This window comes from Protopterus annectens, chromosome 5.part1 (genome assembly GCF_019279795.1).
Source record: "Protopterus annectens isolate FY-2018-M chromosome 5.part1, PAN1.0, whole genome shotgun sequence".
In the NCBI taxonomy this organism is placed as follows: Eukaryota; Metazoa; Chordata; order Ceratodontiformes; family Protopteridae; genus Protopterus; species Protopterus annectens.
In genome coordinates, this window is record NC_056736.1 from 448676668 (window position 1) to 448692195 (window position 15528).

Consider the following 15528-nt stretch of genomic DNA (forward strand, 5'->3'; position numbering starts at 1 on the left):
TGTTGCAGTCGTGGTTTCCCTCCCTCCAGCTTCCTGGTTTTCTCGCTCTCCTATCTGTGGCTATTACTAACCCCCTTCTGGGTTATTGGTATTTACTTTTTATTGGTGGTGTGTTCCCCACCATAATCTAGCTCCCTATTTGGGGGCCTCCTGACATTTGGGGCAAGAAAAACTGATGGTGTCATCTGCCTGTTTTTATACCCCTGACTACCTGATGGGCAGTCCTGGAGCAACAGCATCCAATGCAGAAATACTAAGTCTCTGGTATTCAGGCTGACTGAGGGCTACCTGCAGGCAGATAACCCAAGTGTGATGACTGCAACAGTGAATACACTCTAACATCTACATTTATGGTAAGTTTACACAACTGTACGTTCTAACAAAAAATCAGGTGGAGGGTGGTATGGGGATTAGAGATAGTTATGAGACCTGTTTTTGTGTTAACACCAATACTATAGACCGTGTAACTGTGACGACAGATAACCCCGGAACATATAACAATTGTTGTGTATAGACCACTAAAGTGCTGATGACCTAGAGGAATTTGTACATTTCTTGCATGAAATACAGGACGGAAGAGTAATATTAGATGGGGACTTTATATTTACCAGAAACAGACTGGAATAATATTGATTCAACATTAGTAGGGAAATTTTTCGCAATGTATGTTCAGGAACAACTGTTCAGATTGTAAAAATTAAAAATAAATAAAAAAATTACCAGGGAAAGAAACCTACTAGACATTTGTTTGTGTTCCTAAAGAAATTACTGTTAAGTCAAATTTTACCACTGTTGATGTGCAGTGGTAATGGGGTTATAAAGGTCAAATTGTTGCTTGATAATTCTGCCAAACTGAATTCTAAACCAATGCATTAGTTACTGATTATATGGAAGGAAAACCGTCACTGTGTAAAACTAACTGGAGTGATGTGTTTAGTGGAAAACTGCAAATGCAATGTCGAAAACTTTGAAAGAGAAATTTGAGTGCACAAAATAAAAAAAATTGTTTAACATCAGGATCTAGGCATACAATGTCAGGGTGATATATTTCCATACAAACAAGATACCTGATTAAGGTGAGAGATATAAAATGTAAGAAATGGAAGAGAGGTTGAACTGCAACTTTGAAAACTTAAACAAGAAACATAAATTAAGCATAGTGTGAGACAAGATCAAGAAAAATTTGAAGAAAATTTATATGAAGCTTTTGATCATAGGAAACTTTTTTATAGATGTACAAGATGCGGAAGGAGTAAAACGTACAAATTGATAAATTGTGTGTAAGTTATAAAATTTAGATAAAACAGATTCTTGCATAAGATTTTGTAAATATAGCTATAGAGTTTGGCTTCCCAAAGACAGTGATAAGTCTTCCTAGTGACATTCAGATACTGGAATCAAGTTAGATTACATTGAAAGAGAACTGCACAAACTGGATCCAAACAAAGCACAGGGAGGAGACAAAATTTGTAGTAATGTCTTGAGAACACTTCAGCTAGAACTTACAGTATCATTGTATCTGTCATTTACTAGATCATATAAATATGGTGAGATTCCTCAAGATTGGAGATGTGCTTATTAAACCTCTTTTTAAGGGAAAGGGGAGTAGGACAAAACTAGAGTCATATAGACCCTTAAGTCTACTTTTCATGTTGTGGAAAAGTAATGGAGAAGGTAATATTTGATAAGTTATCAGAATTGGGTAGGTTGGAACTTGAAAGCATATATCAGTTTGCATATGTTGAAAATAGATCCATTATCACCTCTAATATGATCTATAACAATGTAATAGCTATAAATGAAAAATTGTGTTGTGATGCAATTTATATAGATTTAACTTCAGCATTTGACAGGGCCATACATAAAACACTGATCAATAAATTAGAACAAGTAGATATTGATGTACTTTTGATAAATGGATAGCTGCATGGCTTAAATATAGTACATGGTGAGCATCATACAGCAGTTGGACAGTTGAAATTCTTGGTTACAGTCAAGGTATCCCACAGGGCTGTGTCCTAGGCCCTTGCTGGTTTAGATTGTATCTTTCAGACCTAACTTTTTCATCTGAGGTGTCCTACAAGTCTATATGTAGATAACCTGAAATTGGGTAAACTGATTACATGTGTTACAGATGGGGCATATCTGCAAAAGAGTGTGACTAACTTTACAATTTGGGCACAGGAAAATATGCTGATAAATGCATCAAAAACTAAGCAAATGAGATGTGGGAGAGACAAATTGAAAGATGAATATTTAATACAGCAAACAGTGATTGAAACTGTAGATTTGTTCAAGGACCTGGGTATAGGGGTATATCCAGCTTTGAGTTTTTCTCATATCAACCAGTTGATTAATGATGGGTATAGAACTATAGGTTGTATAAAAACATTTATAAATTCTATGACTCAGAAATGATGGTCATTGTTTGTTACATTAGACCCAAACTTGTGTATGGAGTAACAGTATGGAAATCTTATAAGAAAACTAGCATGAGTAAACTGGAAAGAGTACAGCAGAAATATACCAAGGGCATCCATGGTTGTGAAAATTTAAGTTATTATGAAAGACACAAATATTTGAACTTGTACGGTGCCTCATCTGAGGAGATCTAATTTAGTTGTAATGGACATACAGAGATGACAGCCTCTGGGAATGTTTGGGGTTATCAAAAAGTGGTAGAGAACCATCAGACAACCTATGTAGAAGATCCTGTAGGAATGAGAAGTGTACTAATTGGCTCTTGGAGAGCAGTTGATGCATGGAACAGACTACCAAATTACATTAAATACTAGTCTAGATATTTTTTAAGAACAGCCTGGACACTTTATGGTAACAAGAATTTTGGTATATTGGTAGGCTAGAGGGTTATTAATGTCCATGCTTGAAATATTTATTTGAATATGTCCAGATTGCCTCATCTGGATATACGTTTTCTATGCATGTCCATGTGCAGTGGATTAGTGGAGGTTTACCTGTCCTACCATGATGTTCTTGCTTATTAACTTTATAAATCTTTGCATAACACTAGCTGTTCAATTTTCTTGTAGAGAACATTTGTGGTACACTCTTCTTTCCCTTCCAAAAAATAAATGTGGATCTTGTAATTTAAAAAGGTCTTAATTCAGTCCTTAAAGGCTTATATTAATGTCAGATTATTTATCAGGTTTTCTTAATGCTTTTGGGTTAAAACAGGAGTTACAGTATTTATAAACAAAGGTGTTGATGCCTAGAACTGAGGAAAGAAGAAATTGATTGACAGGGTATCTGCAGTACTTACACTTTTTACCGCAGCTGTCTATCAGTTTTCAACTCCCTCCCAATCAGCCCATTTGTTCCTCACCACAGTGGTGAGGGTTGATTATGAGAGGTCACCATTTAGACAGCCATTAGGGATGATTCAAAATATTTGCAGTTAGCCTAGTCCGTGAAAGCTGTACCACTGTATGTACCCCTCAAATGAGCATCCCTTCCCAAAAAGAGAAAAGTGACATGCTCCTTGACTTGTACCCCTCCCTGCATTGCTCTTGCATGCTGGGCTTCCTAACTGAACACCAGTCACCTGGGTTGCAGTCAGGGTTCCTTACCTCTGGTACCCAGCGACAGGCTTAACCAACTGCAGCACTTGAAAAAGCATAGATGTTCTTCGTGTTTCACTGTTGCAGTCATTACATTTGGGTAATCCTGCTGGCAGGTTGCCCTCAGTCAGCCTGAATTGTGGTGTACACTTTTGGAATGAGTGTACAGAATAAAGTGTTAACTTGAGCTTGTTTGTGTCTGTGTCTTTCGGCTTTTCCCGGTTAGGGGTCACCACAGCGGAACTCCGGTCCGCTAATGATTGGCAGTAGATTTTTACGTGCTGGCTTGCCGGGCCTAACTCACAACCTTCAAGATGTACCCCCAAATCAGTGGGCAGAGGCTCAAAAACAAGTGCTCTCTCTCAAGATTAAAGGCTATTCAGACTGTACCAGAAGAGGAAAAGGGGCAAGGTTTTTACTCAGCTTTTCCTGGTACCCAGAAAAGACAATTCATGGCGTCCGATCCTGGACCTGTTTATCCTAAATACCTTTTTGGTAATTCCAAAATTCAAGATGCTAACTTTTCACCAGTTGCTTCCCATGATAGGCAAAGATGCCTGGTTGGCAACACTGGATTTAAAGGAAGCCTACCTGCACATCCCAATCAGGAAATCTTGCAGAAAATACCCAAGCTTCAAAGCAGGCTGCATGCACTATCAGTTCTCTGCACTGCCCTTTGGCTTATCTACTGCGTCCAGGGTATTCACAAAGTGCCTAGCTCCAATCATTGCATTTTGCAGGCAAAGAAATATGCAAATATACCCATACCTGGATGATGGTCTAATTCAGGCAGAAAGCCAGGACATACTTCTGAATCATCTGGTATTTGTACAAAAGGTGTCTGGGGTACACCATAAATGAAAAGAAATCACAGCTGGTACCCTGTCAACAAATTATATTCCTGGGAGCAAGCTTGAACACAACTTCCCAGATGGCTTTCCTCACGCCAGAGAAACAAATTCATTTGACAACTTACTTCAAACTAGTGGCCACAAAAACCATGCTGTTTGCAAGGCAAATATTGCAAGCCTTGAGGTTCATGGCCTCGTGCATTCTACTAATTCCATATGCAAGACTGCATATGAGGAAACTATAATGGTATCTAAAAAGCCTATGGTGTCAACATTCTCACGATCTAGAAGCAATGATTCCTATCATACCTTGCCTACGGTTAGAATTCCTTTGGTGGGCAGAGGCCTACCAACAAAACAAGGGACTGTCATTCACTCTACCTCCTGCCGGCCAAACCCTAACAACAGACACTTCAGACTATGCATGGGGGGGGGCGCACCTGGCAGGGAAGTGCATTCAGGGCAAATGGAACCCAAGTCAAATGCACCTGCATATCAATCAAAAAGAAATGGCTGTACAGAATGCTCTGACAGCCTTCAAGGATCACATTCTTCCAGGACAATTAATGGTAAAGACGGACAAACACCACTTATGTGCTACATAAACAAGCAACAAGCAGGGGGGGGGGAGTACCCATTCTTACCCCCTCTGCAGACTAGCCATGGTTCTGTGGAACACAGCCTTGAGCTACCAAGTTCATCTCCAGGCTCAATTTCTGCCAGGAAAACTAAATACATTGGCAGACGAACTAAGCAGAAATCTCATGGACCCACACGAGTGGAAACTGGAACCAAAGATTTTCAACAAAGAGGATTACTGGCCTCAAAAAGATGCCCTCTGCAGACCGTCTCAAAAAACTACAGCTTTACTCCATCGCATATTGCCTACTCAGGGGCGATCTCTGCCTAACATATAAAGCTATGTCAAACCCAGAGCTGTTGGACATACTCCACTTAAAGAAATCCCAATCCCTCCGAGCTACACGCTCTAGGGACCTAAACATTGTCACCACAATAAACAGAACATGCTGGAGGGATAGATTCCTGTCCCAGAGACTTTCCATACACTGGAACAGACTACCTATCTATGTCAAACAGAGCTCCTCATTAGCACTCTTCAAGAAAAATCTTGATGATTGGATGGGAAATAGGAAATTCACCCCAGGGATCACTTCTGTGGCTCAGCTCAACAGGGGCACAGGAAAATAAATTTCTTGGGTGGCGAAAGCCAGGGTACATGTTTTGGCTAGGCTTGTATGGGCCCTAGGGACGATAGCCTAGTACCTACCTATGAACCTATGATCAACAAATGGGGGATCCCAGATATAGACCTGTTTGCCTCCCCCCAGAACTACCAGTTGGACAAATTCTGCACAAGGACTCCCCACAAACAAGCTTGGAAAGTGGATGCTCTGTCCTTCAGCTGGAAAAAATCTCAGTTTATGCCTTTCCTCCTGTGCCTCTCCTCTCCAAAGTACTACTAAAGATCAAACAGGACAAACCAAAGATGATACTGATTGCACCAGACTGGCCACGCCAACACTGGGAACCCCCTCTTGTGCAGTGTCACAGCTGGCCCCATGGTACCTACCTCAGACCCCTCCCCTGCTGTCTCAGCAGGAGAGCCAGATTCTGCACCCCCAGCTTCAAATCTGAAACTGGCAGTCTGGCTAATTGCCTAATCTCTCAGTTACCATCCTTCAGTAAATAAGTGTTGGATGTCATTTTGGAGGCAAGGAGGCCTAGTACTCGAAAATCTTATGCTGAAAAATGGAAAAGATTCTGTGCCTGGAACCAGATTCAAGGGATGGGCACAGCAACGCCCAATTTACCTCAGATTCTTCAATACTTAACTGAGATGCTTCACAAAGGGCCTTTCCTTTTCCTCCATCAAAATTCATGCCTCAGCCATTTCAGCTCATTACAACACAGAACCCACCCCTCTTTTCTCACCCACTGCTCAAGCAGTTCCTCAGAGGGTCCAAAAACTTAAGACCACCCAGGAGAGCCCCAACTCCAGCCTGGGACCTTAATTTTGTATTGGAAAAACTCACTCTTCTTCCTTTTCAGCCAGCTGCAACTGCAGAGTTTAAATTCCTTTCTTGGAAAACAGCTTTCCTTTTATCAATAACTTCAGCAAGAAGGGTATCTGAATTACAGGCCCTTATGGCAGTGGAGCCTTTCATCATCATTCATGCGGACAGGGTGTCCCTCAGGACCAATCCCTCTTTCATGCCCAAGGTGGTATCTAGTGTGACTCTTAATCACTCCATTCATTTGCCAGCCTTCTTTTCTAATCCACATACTGCACTACTTAGATATGCACAGACAACTTCGATTTTACTTGGACAGGACTAAACCTCAGAGGAAATCTGAACAACTGCTGGTGGCATTTGCTGCAGGGGCAGAGGGGAAGGCTATTTCAAAGCAAACCATTCCTAATTGGATAGGCTATTGCATTCATTTCTGCTATAAGCACCATGGAAAACCTATCCCATATGGGATTAGACCCATTCAGCCAGGGCTGTATCTACCTCTACAGCCTTTCTCAGAGGTGTCCCTACCAGACACATCCTAGAAGCTGCTACCTGGAGTTCTGTACATACTTTCACCAAGCATTACCATTTGCCAATTTTCTCTAAATCCACAGCTGGCTTTGCCACTGCAGTCTTGCAAGGACTTATAGCTGGTCCTAATGCTATCTAAATTCCTCCTCCCATCCTTAGCTTTGGGAATCTAACCAAATGTAATGACTGCAACAGTCAAACACGAAGAACATAGTATAGTTGTGTACACTTACCATAAATTTAGATGTTAGAGTGTATTCACTGTTGCAGTCCTTGTTACCTTCCCTCCAGCCCCCTGACTTCTTTTAGTTATACCTGTATTCTCCTTTACTATACTTAAAAGCTTTTTGGTGTGTTTGCTTTTTTGTTGGAGGTATAACTTTGCATGTGTGTGTGTGTATGTATATATATATATATATATATATATATATATATATATGTGTGTGTGTGTGTATTTAATTGCTTCCCATTAAGGGGGGCACCTGACATCTGGGGCAAGAAAAACTGATGTAATGGTGTCGGCTGCATGCTTTATACCCCTGACTACCTGACGTCACGGAAGATGACAGCAACTGACGCAGGACCCAAGACTTTGATAATTGGGCCGACTGAGGGCTACTGCAAGCAGATAACCCAAATGTGATGACTGCAACAGTGAATACACTCTCACATCTACATTTATGGTAAGTGTACACAACTGTACTTTATTGCCCCCTCAGCCTCATTTACTTTCATTGTGCCTCAAACTGTCGCCTGATTTCTTTTTTATACAGGAATAGCTTACTGAAACAAGTAACATTGAGACACTGTTGTCTGGCCTCTTTTTTTAGATAATGAAGGCATCCCTGTTTATGGAGGAGGAGGAAGATGTGGGAATGCTGCATGGTGAGAGACCTGAGAGATTAACGTCACATATAGATGATTTTCAAGAGTCTCATTGTCTTTCCTCCGTGCATAGAGGACGCCCATCAGGTAACTTCCATCAGCATTTTGTTTGAAACATATTAAACCAGAAGTATATTTAAAAAAAAAAGTTTGTTGTACAAGGAGAAAGACAGTAAATTGTAGCTGTGAACTTGACTGCAGAAAGTATTTTTGTTGTCCATCTTTGCACTTTCCCAGTCACTTTGTTCACCTCTCCATAGATGTTAAATCAGATTGGACCCTGAAACATTTGCAATAGAGAGCACTGTCACCTGTTTACATCCTACTTCACAATGGCTTCTTAATCATGCAGTTACATACAACACTGGTATCAGCTAGGCATTGTCATATTGGAAGATAAAATGTCAGCTCCATCTGGCTTCAAGATTATCTGATCTGACACAGGCTAGTTCCTTCAGACTTAGAACTTGTCAGGCTCCACCTCCCTTACCCACAGCTTTCTGCTCATTACCCTACTTCCAGGTCTAATTTGCCAGGATTCCTGTCAGCAGCTCAGGCTCATCTCCGCTTGGTGCATCTTTTTTTGGAATTATATTGGGACACTCTTTCTACTGAAGTTTGCATCCCTTACCCTTTTCATAGCATTAGCTTAGTTTTGTGTGTGATAGGTAGGTAATATAGCAATAACCCACTCCTGGGTGTGGGTAATGCTGGATTTACCCACGGTTGGTGTGGTTTGGTCACGAGGGTGAAGCCCGAGTGGCCAAACAAAGCCAACCGTGGGTAAATCCAGCATTACCCACACCCAGAAGTGGGTTATTGCTATTATACAATGACATTATTTAAGGAAAAAAATAATTACTTTTCTTAAATAATGGCATTGTATAATGCCTCCTTGCTGCCCTTCTGCAGCTGTCTGGTATTCTGCGGCAGTTCTGATGTACTGCGCTTGCGTATGCCTACGCAGTACATCAGAGCTGTGGGCAAAAGCAATGGTGAAAGCAAGATCTCCGTTGCTTTTTACAAACTGTTTCGCTATGTTAAATGGGTTTAACATAGCAAGACAGCTTTAAAAAAAAGCAACGGAATCTCTTGCTTTTTTTAAAGCTGTCTCGCTATGTTAAACCCATTTAACAGCGAGACAGTTTTGAAAAAAGCAAAAGGGAAAGCAAGATCTCAGTTGCTTTTTGCAAACTGTCTCGCTATGTTAAACTCGTTTAACATAGCGCGACAGCTTTAAAAAAAGCAACGGAGATTCTCTGTTGCTTTTTTTAAAGCTGTTTCGCTATGTTTAACTTGTTTAACATAGCGAGACAGTGTGAAGCAACGGAGATCTTGCGTTCTCCGTTGCTGTAAAAAAAAAAAAAAAAGAGTTGTAGTAATGGAAAAAGTCCCGGCAACCGGACCTTTTTCCATTACTATAACTGTGATTTACAACCAGCGTGCACGTTTTTGAATAATTAATGGGGGGGGGTCGTATAATTAGCTGTTTAGGATAGTGTGTTGTAGACAGGCTTCCTGCCTTTGTGTTTTGTTTTTTTTTTTTTTTTTTTTTTGTTGTGTAGTGGTGCATTCTTTGTAATTGTCTTAGAAAGTGTTTTTAGTGTTAGGTTTAGGATTGTTGTAGTGTCCTTATTAGTTTTCTTTCTAGGTGTGTCTAGTACTGTTATGGGCAAAGGTATCAAATGCATTGCCTGCGGGCAGAAGTTGCCGTTGCAGGATGCACATGATGGATGTGTATGCTACTTGGGTGCATCATACCTGAACTCCACTTGTTCATTCTATAAAGGGTTTGGGTCCAGGGTGATTAACAAATGTCAGGTGAAGCTGGTTCTCAAGGGGCTTATTCCCTCTGGCTCTTCATTGTCTTTTGCTTCTCCCTTTGCTGTGAAGATTGATTCTGAGAAGTACAGTTTGCAGACCTCTAAATCTTCCAGGGGAAATCTGAAGAGATCTTCTGCTTCTGTCCCCTGTCCTTCCTCCTCGTGCTCACCAGACCTTAAGATCCCATGACTTTTGTGTCCCCTGGCTGCCCCGATGCTGAACACCGGCTGTTATTCCTCAGTGCCAACCACCAGTAAGGCTCTGTCTCCAGCCCCGAGCCTTCCTTGTCCCTTTCTGCTGTAAAGGGGCTCCTTCAGGTAAGAAAGCTTCCCCTTTCTCTCCATTCACCCTGCTGGAGCTGTTACCAGAGTGAGTAGTCTCCTTCCATGGTTCAGATGTTCTTCGTGTTTCACTGTTGCAATCATTACATTTGGGTAATCTGCTGGCAGGTTGCCCTCAGTCGGCCTGAATACCAAATTCTTGGGTCCTGCGTCAGTTACTGTCTCCTCTTTCATGACGTCAGGTCGTCAGAGGTATAAAACATGTAGCCAATGCCATTTTAATCAGTCTTTCTTGCCACGCGGTGCTCGAAGCAGAAGCAGTTCGCAAGTGCGGCCGACTCCTGAAATTTTCGTATTCAAGTATCAGAACCGAAGTCTTCAACCTAAAACTAAGTACCCCGTTGGGGAAACTTTTTCTTGCTCCTTACCGATTTCAGTAAAAGTTAATAATTGCATTACTTGTGGGAAGCACATACCTTATAAGGATTTTCATTTGTACTGTATTCCTTGCCTAGGCCCTGATCACAACGTGCCTTGCTGTCGGTTTTGTGCTAAATTTAACCAATGCACTATTAAGCGTCGGTATATTTTCTGCTTTTAAATATTTTGGTTCAAGATTTAACTACCCTGAAATGTTGTCTATTAGCAATCCGACTACCGGAGTTCACAAAAAATGCAAGGAAAAAGACAGACAGACCATCAAGGTCCAAAACCGACGACAAAGCTTCTCCTAAGCCAGTCACCAGTACTTAGTGAGGTGCTTTCGCATCCCCTGATACCCACTACTTTTGAGTCGCAGGCCTCTACCGAGACCTATTCGGAGTCTGGTATGCCGTGAGGTTCGCAAAGTATTGAACCCGCAGATTTCTCTCCCTTGGATGGGTCCGGAGCTGCTGAGCAGGCACCGGCTTCTGAGGGTGTTTTCAGGCCTCAACATTTTTACATTAAATCGATGCCCGCAACAAAACCAAGGTCAAAAACAATTTCTGTGTCTAAAAAAAACTGCGCATGTGCCATGTGCTCAGGCCCCTATGCCTAAACAACAGATTATCAAAATGGCTGAGGATTTAATTACCTTGATCAGGGGTTCCCAACCCCCCTGCTAAGAGGCCTAGGCAAGGCACTGATTATGAATCTTCAGATCAGATTTCCATTTCTTCTGATTCCTCTTCTGATCAGGAATTTTCTATTCCACCCTATGAGGATTCTGATGCAGAGCAATCCATCCCATCTGAATCTCCTCCTGAGGATTACTCTTTTGGAGAGACTTTGCATACTTTAAGCAACATTTTCTCTGGGAGAGTCAGGACTTCTCTGAATCAAAAAAGAGGCTTAGGGATTTCCTTCTTCCTCAGCATATGCCTTTGGCAATACCTCCTGTATTACATTGTTGATGTGTTCTCGAAATCAAGCATGGCTTCTGATTCCCTGCCTCAGGCTCCTAGTAAGCCAGACATATATTACAGGGTTCCTGACTCCCACAAATTTCTTTTCAAAAATCCAGCTGCTGATCCGGAGACTATTTCTCAGGGTCCCAAGGATGTTAAGGCTTCTGCAGCCAAAAATCCTACCCCTTCTGATAGAGATTCCAGGGCGCTGGATAGATGGGGTAAGAAGGTTTGTAAGTCTGCAACGTTGGCAATCAGGGCTTTAAACTGCCAGTTTCATATGCTTAAATATCAACAACATGTTGTGGGCTTACTGAAACAGAAAATGATGTTGATTTCTGATTGTGTGGAAAATAGAGTTACAGGATTTATTGCATTCAGCAGAACAGGTTGGAAAGCATACTTTGCAATGTGGTTTTGATTCCTCTTGTAGGGTCGCCGTTCCTGGATCTGTGATTAGAAGGCATGCCTGGCTCAAGGAGCAAAATCTGTATGATCATGTTAAAGCTAAATTGTTGGATGCCCCTGTGCAGCATGATACTCTGTTTGGTAAGGCAGAAGAGGTTTTAAAGAAAATGGAAGACAAAGCTAAATCTATGCAAACTATAAAAGATTTCTTGCAAGTGCAGCCACCCAGGTTCAGTAGGCAGTGGCCTACTAAAAATTGGTCCTTTCCTTTGTCCAACAGAGCCACTCGGGGCAAACCCAGGCGCTCAAAAGGCTCCAGATATCAATCACAGGGTTCTTACAGGTCAAAGCAATGGGGTGCCTCCACCTCCAAATCTGGAGGAAACAAAGCACAACCTTACAGTAACAGTCTCAATGACTTTCCTCTACCATCTCCAAGCACTTATCTTTTGGCAGCCCCCTTGGGGGGGATATTAGCACTTCATGCTCAAAATTGGCAGTTAATTACCCAGGACAAGTGGGTATTAAACATAGTATCCCAGGGGTACAGATTCCATTTCCATACTTTGCCAATTCCAAACGGATGGCTGGATCTGCCACAAAACCAGTGGGCAGAGGCCCAGAAACAAGTCATGTCCCTCATTGATATGGGGGCTATTCAACCGGTACCAGAAAAGGAAAAAGGACAAGGATTTTATTCAAGAAGACAATTCATGGCGTCCATACTGGAGTTATCGATTCTGAACACGTTCCTGGACATTCCAAAATTCAAAATGCTGACTTTACAACAGCTATTGTCTATGCTAGGCAAGAATGCTTGGTTAGTAACTCTAGACTTGAGGCGTACCTGCATATCCCAATAAGGGAATCTTGCAGAAGATAGATCCGCTTCAAAGCAGGTTTTTTGCATTACCAATTTTCTGCACTGCTCTTTGGCTTATCTACTGCGCCCAGGGTCTTTACAAGTGCCTGGCACCAGTAATTGCATTCTGCAGACAAGGAAACATTCAAATTTATCCTTATCTGGACGATTGTCTCATTCAAGCAGAGGACAAGGACACTCTTCTTCAACATCTGTCATTTGTAAAAAGGCTTCTAGCATGCCTAGGATACACCATAAACGAAAAGAAATGACAACTGGTACCCTCTCCAATAATTACATTCCTGGGTGCAAGCTTGAAAACAACTGCCCAGATGGCTGAATTCATGCCAAACAAAGGCAATTGACAACATACTTCAAACAAATAGCAACAAAAACACAGTTATCTGCAAGACAAATTGTGCAGGCTTTGGGGTTCATGGCATCCTGCATTCTACTAATTCCATATGTGAGACTGCATATGAGGAAACTTCAATGTTACCTAAAAAGTTTATAGAGTCAGCATGGTCACAGCCTGGAAACAATGATTCCTCTCATTCCCTGCCTACAACAGGAGTTTCTTTGGTGGGCAGAGACATGTCACCAAAACAAGGGACTATCATTCACTCTACCCCCTACCACCCAAAGCCTAACTGCAGATGCATCAGACTATGCTTGGGGGGCCCACCTGGCAAGGAGATGCATTCAGGGCAAATGGAGCCCAAACCAAATGCATCTGCATATCAACCAGAAAAAAATGCTAGCTGTTCAGAATGCTCTGACAGCCTTCAAGGATTTACTTCATCCAGGACAACTACTGATAAAAACAGACAACACCACAGTTATGTGGTACATAAACAAGCAGGGGAGTACACATTCCTACCCCCTTTGCAGACTAGCCATGGCCTTGTGGAACACAGCCCTGAATTACCAAAATACATCTTCAAGCTCAGTTCCTGCCAGGAAAGCAAAATACTCTGACAGACGACCTAAGCAGAAATCTTATGGACCCGCACGATTGGAGACTGGATCCACAAATCTTCAGCATGTTAACACAGAAATGGGGGAGCCCAGGCATAGATCTGTTTGCCTCTCCCCAAAACTATCAGTTGGACAAATTCTGCACAAGAACTCATCACAAAAAAGCATGGAAAGTGGATGCTCTATCCTTCAGCTGGAAAAACCTATCAGACTATGCCTTTCCCCCTCTGTCTCTACTCTCCAAGGTCTTACTAAAAGTCAGACAGGAAAAAACAAAAATGATCCGAATTGCTCCGGACTGGCCTCGCCAGCACTGGTACCCACTTCTAAGGAATATGTCACACCTTCCTCCGTGGTACTTGCCTCAAACACCTCACCTACTGTCTCAGCAGAACTATCAAATTCTGCACACTCAGCTCCAAACCCTGAATCTTGCAGCATGGCTAATCAACTAATTATTCAAACCACATCTCTCAGTAAACCTGTGATGGATGTCATTTTGGAAGCCAGAAGGCTTAGTACTAGAAAATCTTATGCTGATAAATGGAAGAGATTCTGTCCTTGCACAAGGAATAGACACAGCAAAGCCCAATATTCCTCAGATTTTACAATATTTAACTGAGATGCTTGACAAGGGCCTGTATTTTTCTTCAATGAAAATCCATGCCTCTGCCATCTTGGCTCATTACAGCACAGAGCCCTCCCCTCTTTTCTCATCCACTGCTTAAACAGTGTATCAGAGGGGCCAAAAATTTAAGGCCTCTCAGGAGAACACCAACTCCTGCATGGGACCTCAGTTTTGTGCTGGAAAAACTCACCCTGCATCCTTTTGAACCAGCAGCTACTGCGGATATAAAATTTCTATTTTTGAAGGCAGCTTTTCTTTTGGCTGTCACTTCAGCAAGAAGGCTTTCAGAACCTGGGAGGGTGGCCTAATGATTAAGGTGTTTGCCTTACAAGCACAAGGTGAAGGGTTTGAGTCTCACAAGGGATAATTGACTAGGCTTACAATGGCTCGCAAGGGCATTTAGCTTAGTACTAACCTATGAGCTACAGGCTCTCATGGCAGTGGAGCCTTTATTTTACCCGGTCAGGGTGTCCTTCAGGACCAATCCTTTTATGCCTAAGGTGGTATCCAGTGTGGCTCTTAACCAGACCATTCACCTGCCAACATTTTCCCCAAATCCATAGAACAAGGGGGAGCGGATTCTGCATTCATTGGATGTACACAGACAACTAAGATTCTACTTAAACAGGACAAAATCTCTACGAAAGTCTGAGCAACTACTGGTTGCTTTTGCTGCAGGATCATTGGGGAAGGCTATATCAAAGCAGACTGTTTCTAAATGGATAAGCCACTGCATTCGTTTCTGCTATTTGCACCATGGTAAACCTGTGCCCATGGGAATCAGATCCCATTCCACCAGGGCTGCATCTACTTCAGCAGCTTTTCTCAGAGGGGTCCCAACCAAAGACATTCTAAAAACTGCTACTTGGAGCTCTGTTCATACGTTCACAAAGCATTATCATTTACCTCTCTTCTCTAAATCCAGGGCAGGCTTTGCCACTGCAATCCTGCAGGGCCTTATAGCTGCTCCTAATGCTGTTTAGTTCCTTCCTTCCATCCATAGTTTTGAGATTCTACTCAAATGTAATGACCAACAGTGAAACACGAGAAACCTAGTACAGTTGTGTACACTTAACATAAATGTAGATGTTGAGTGTATTCACTGTTGCAGTCCGGGTTACCCACCCGCCATCCCCCATTCTATAACTTTTCTTTTCTTCACTATATTCTAAAGCCTTTGTGGTGTATTTGCTTTTAGTTGAAGGTAATTTTTTTGTTTCCAAGGTGCATTTATATATTTACAGTTTATATATATTTTTGCTCCCCATTTGGGGGGCA

At 42.1% G+C, this 15528-nt stretch overlaps 1 protein-coding gene across 1 annotated transcript in view; it reads left to right on the plus strand.

Moving 5' to 3' along the window:
* Nucleotides 1–15528, plus strand: part of NUP98 (nucleoporin 98 and 96 precursor) — a 1998548-nt gene that overhangs the window by 1259788 nt on the left and 723232 nt on the right. Inside the window, exon 17 of the mRNA XM_044072823.1 lies at nucleotides 7827–7968. Coding sequence (XP_043928758.1) covers nucleotides 7827–7968 — 142 coding nt within the window. The remainder of the gene's footprint in view (nucleotides 1–7826; nucleotides 7969–15528) is intronic.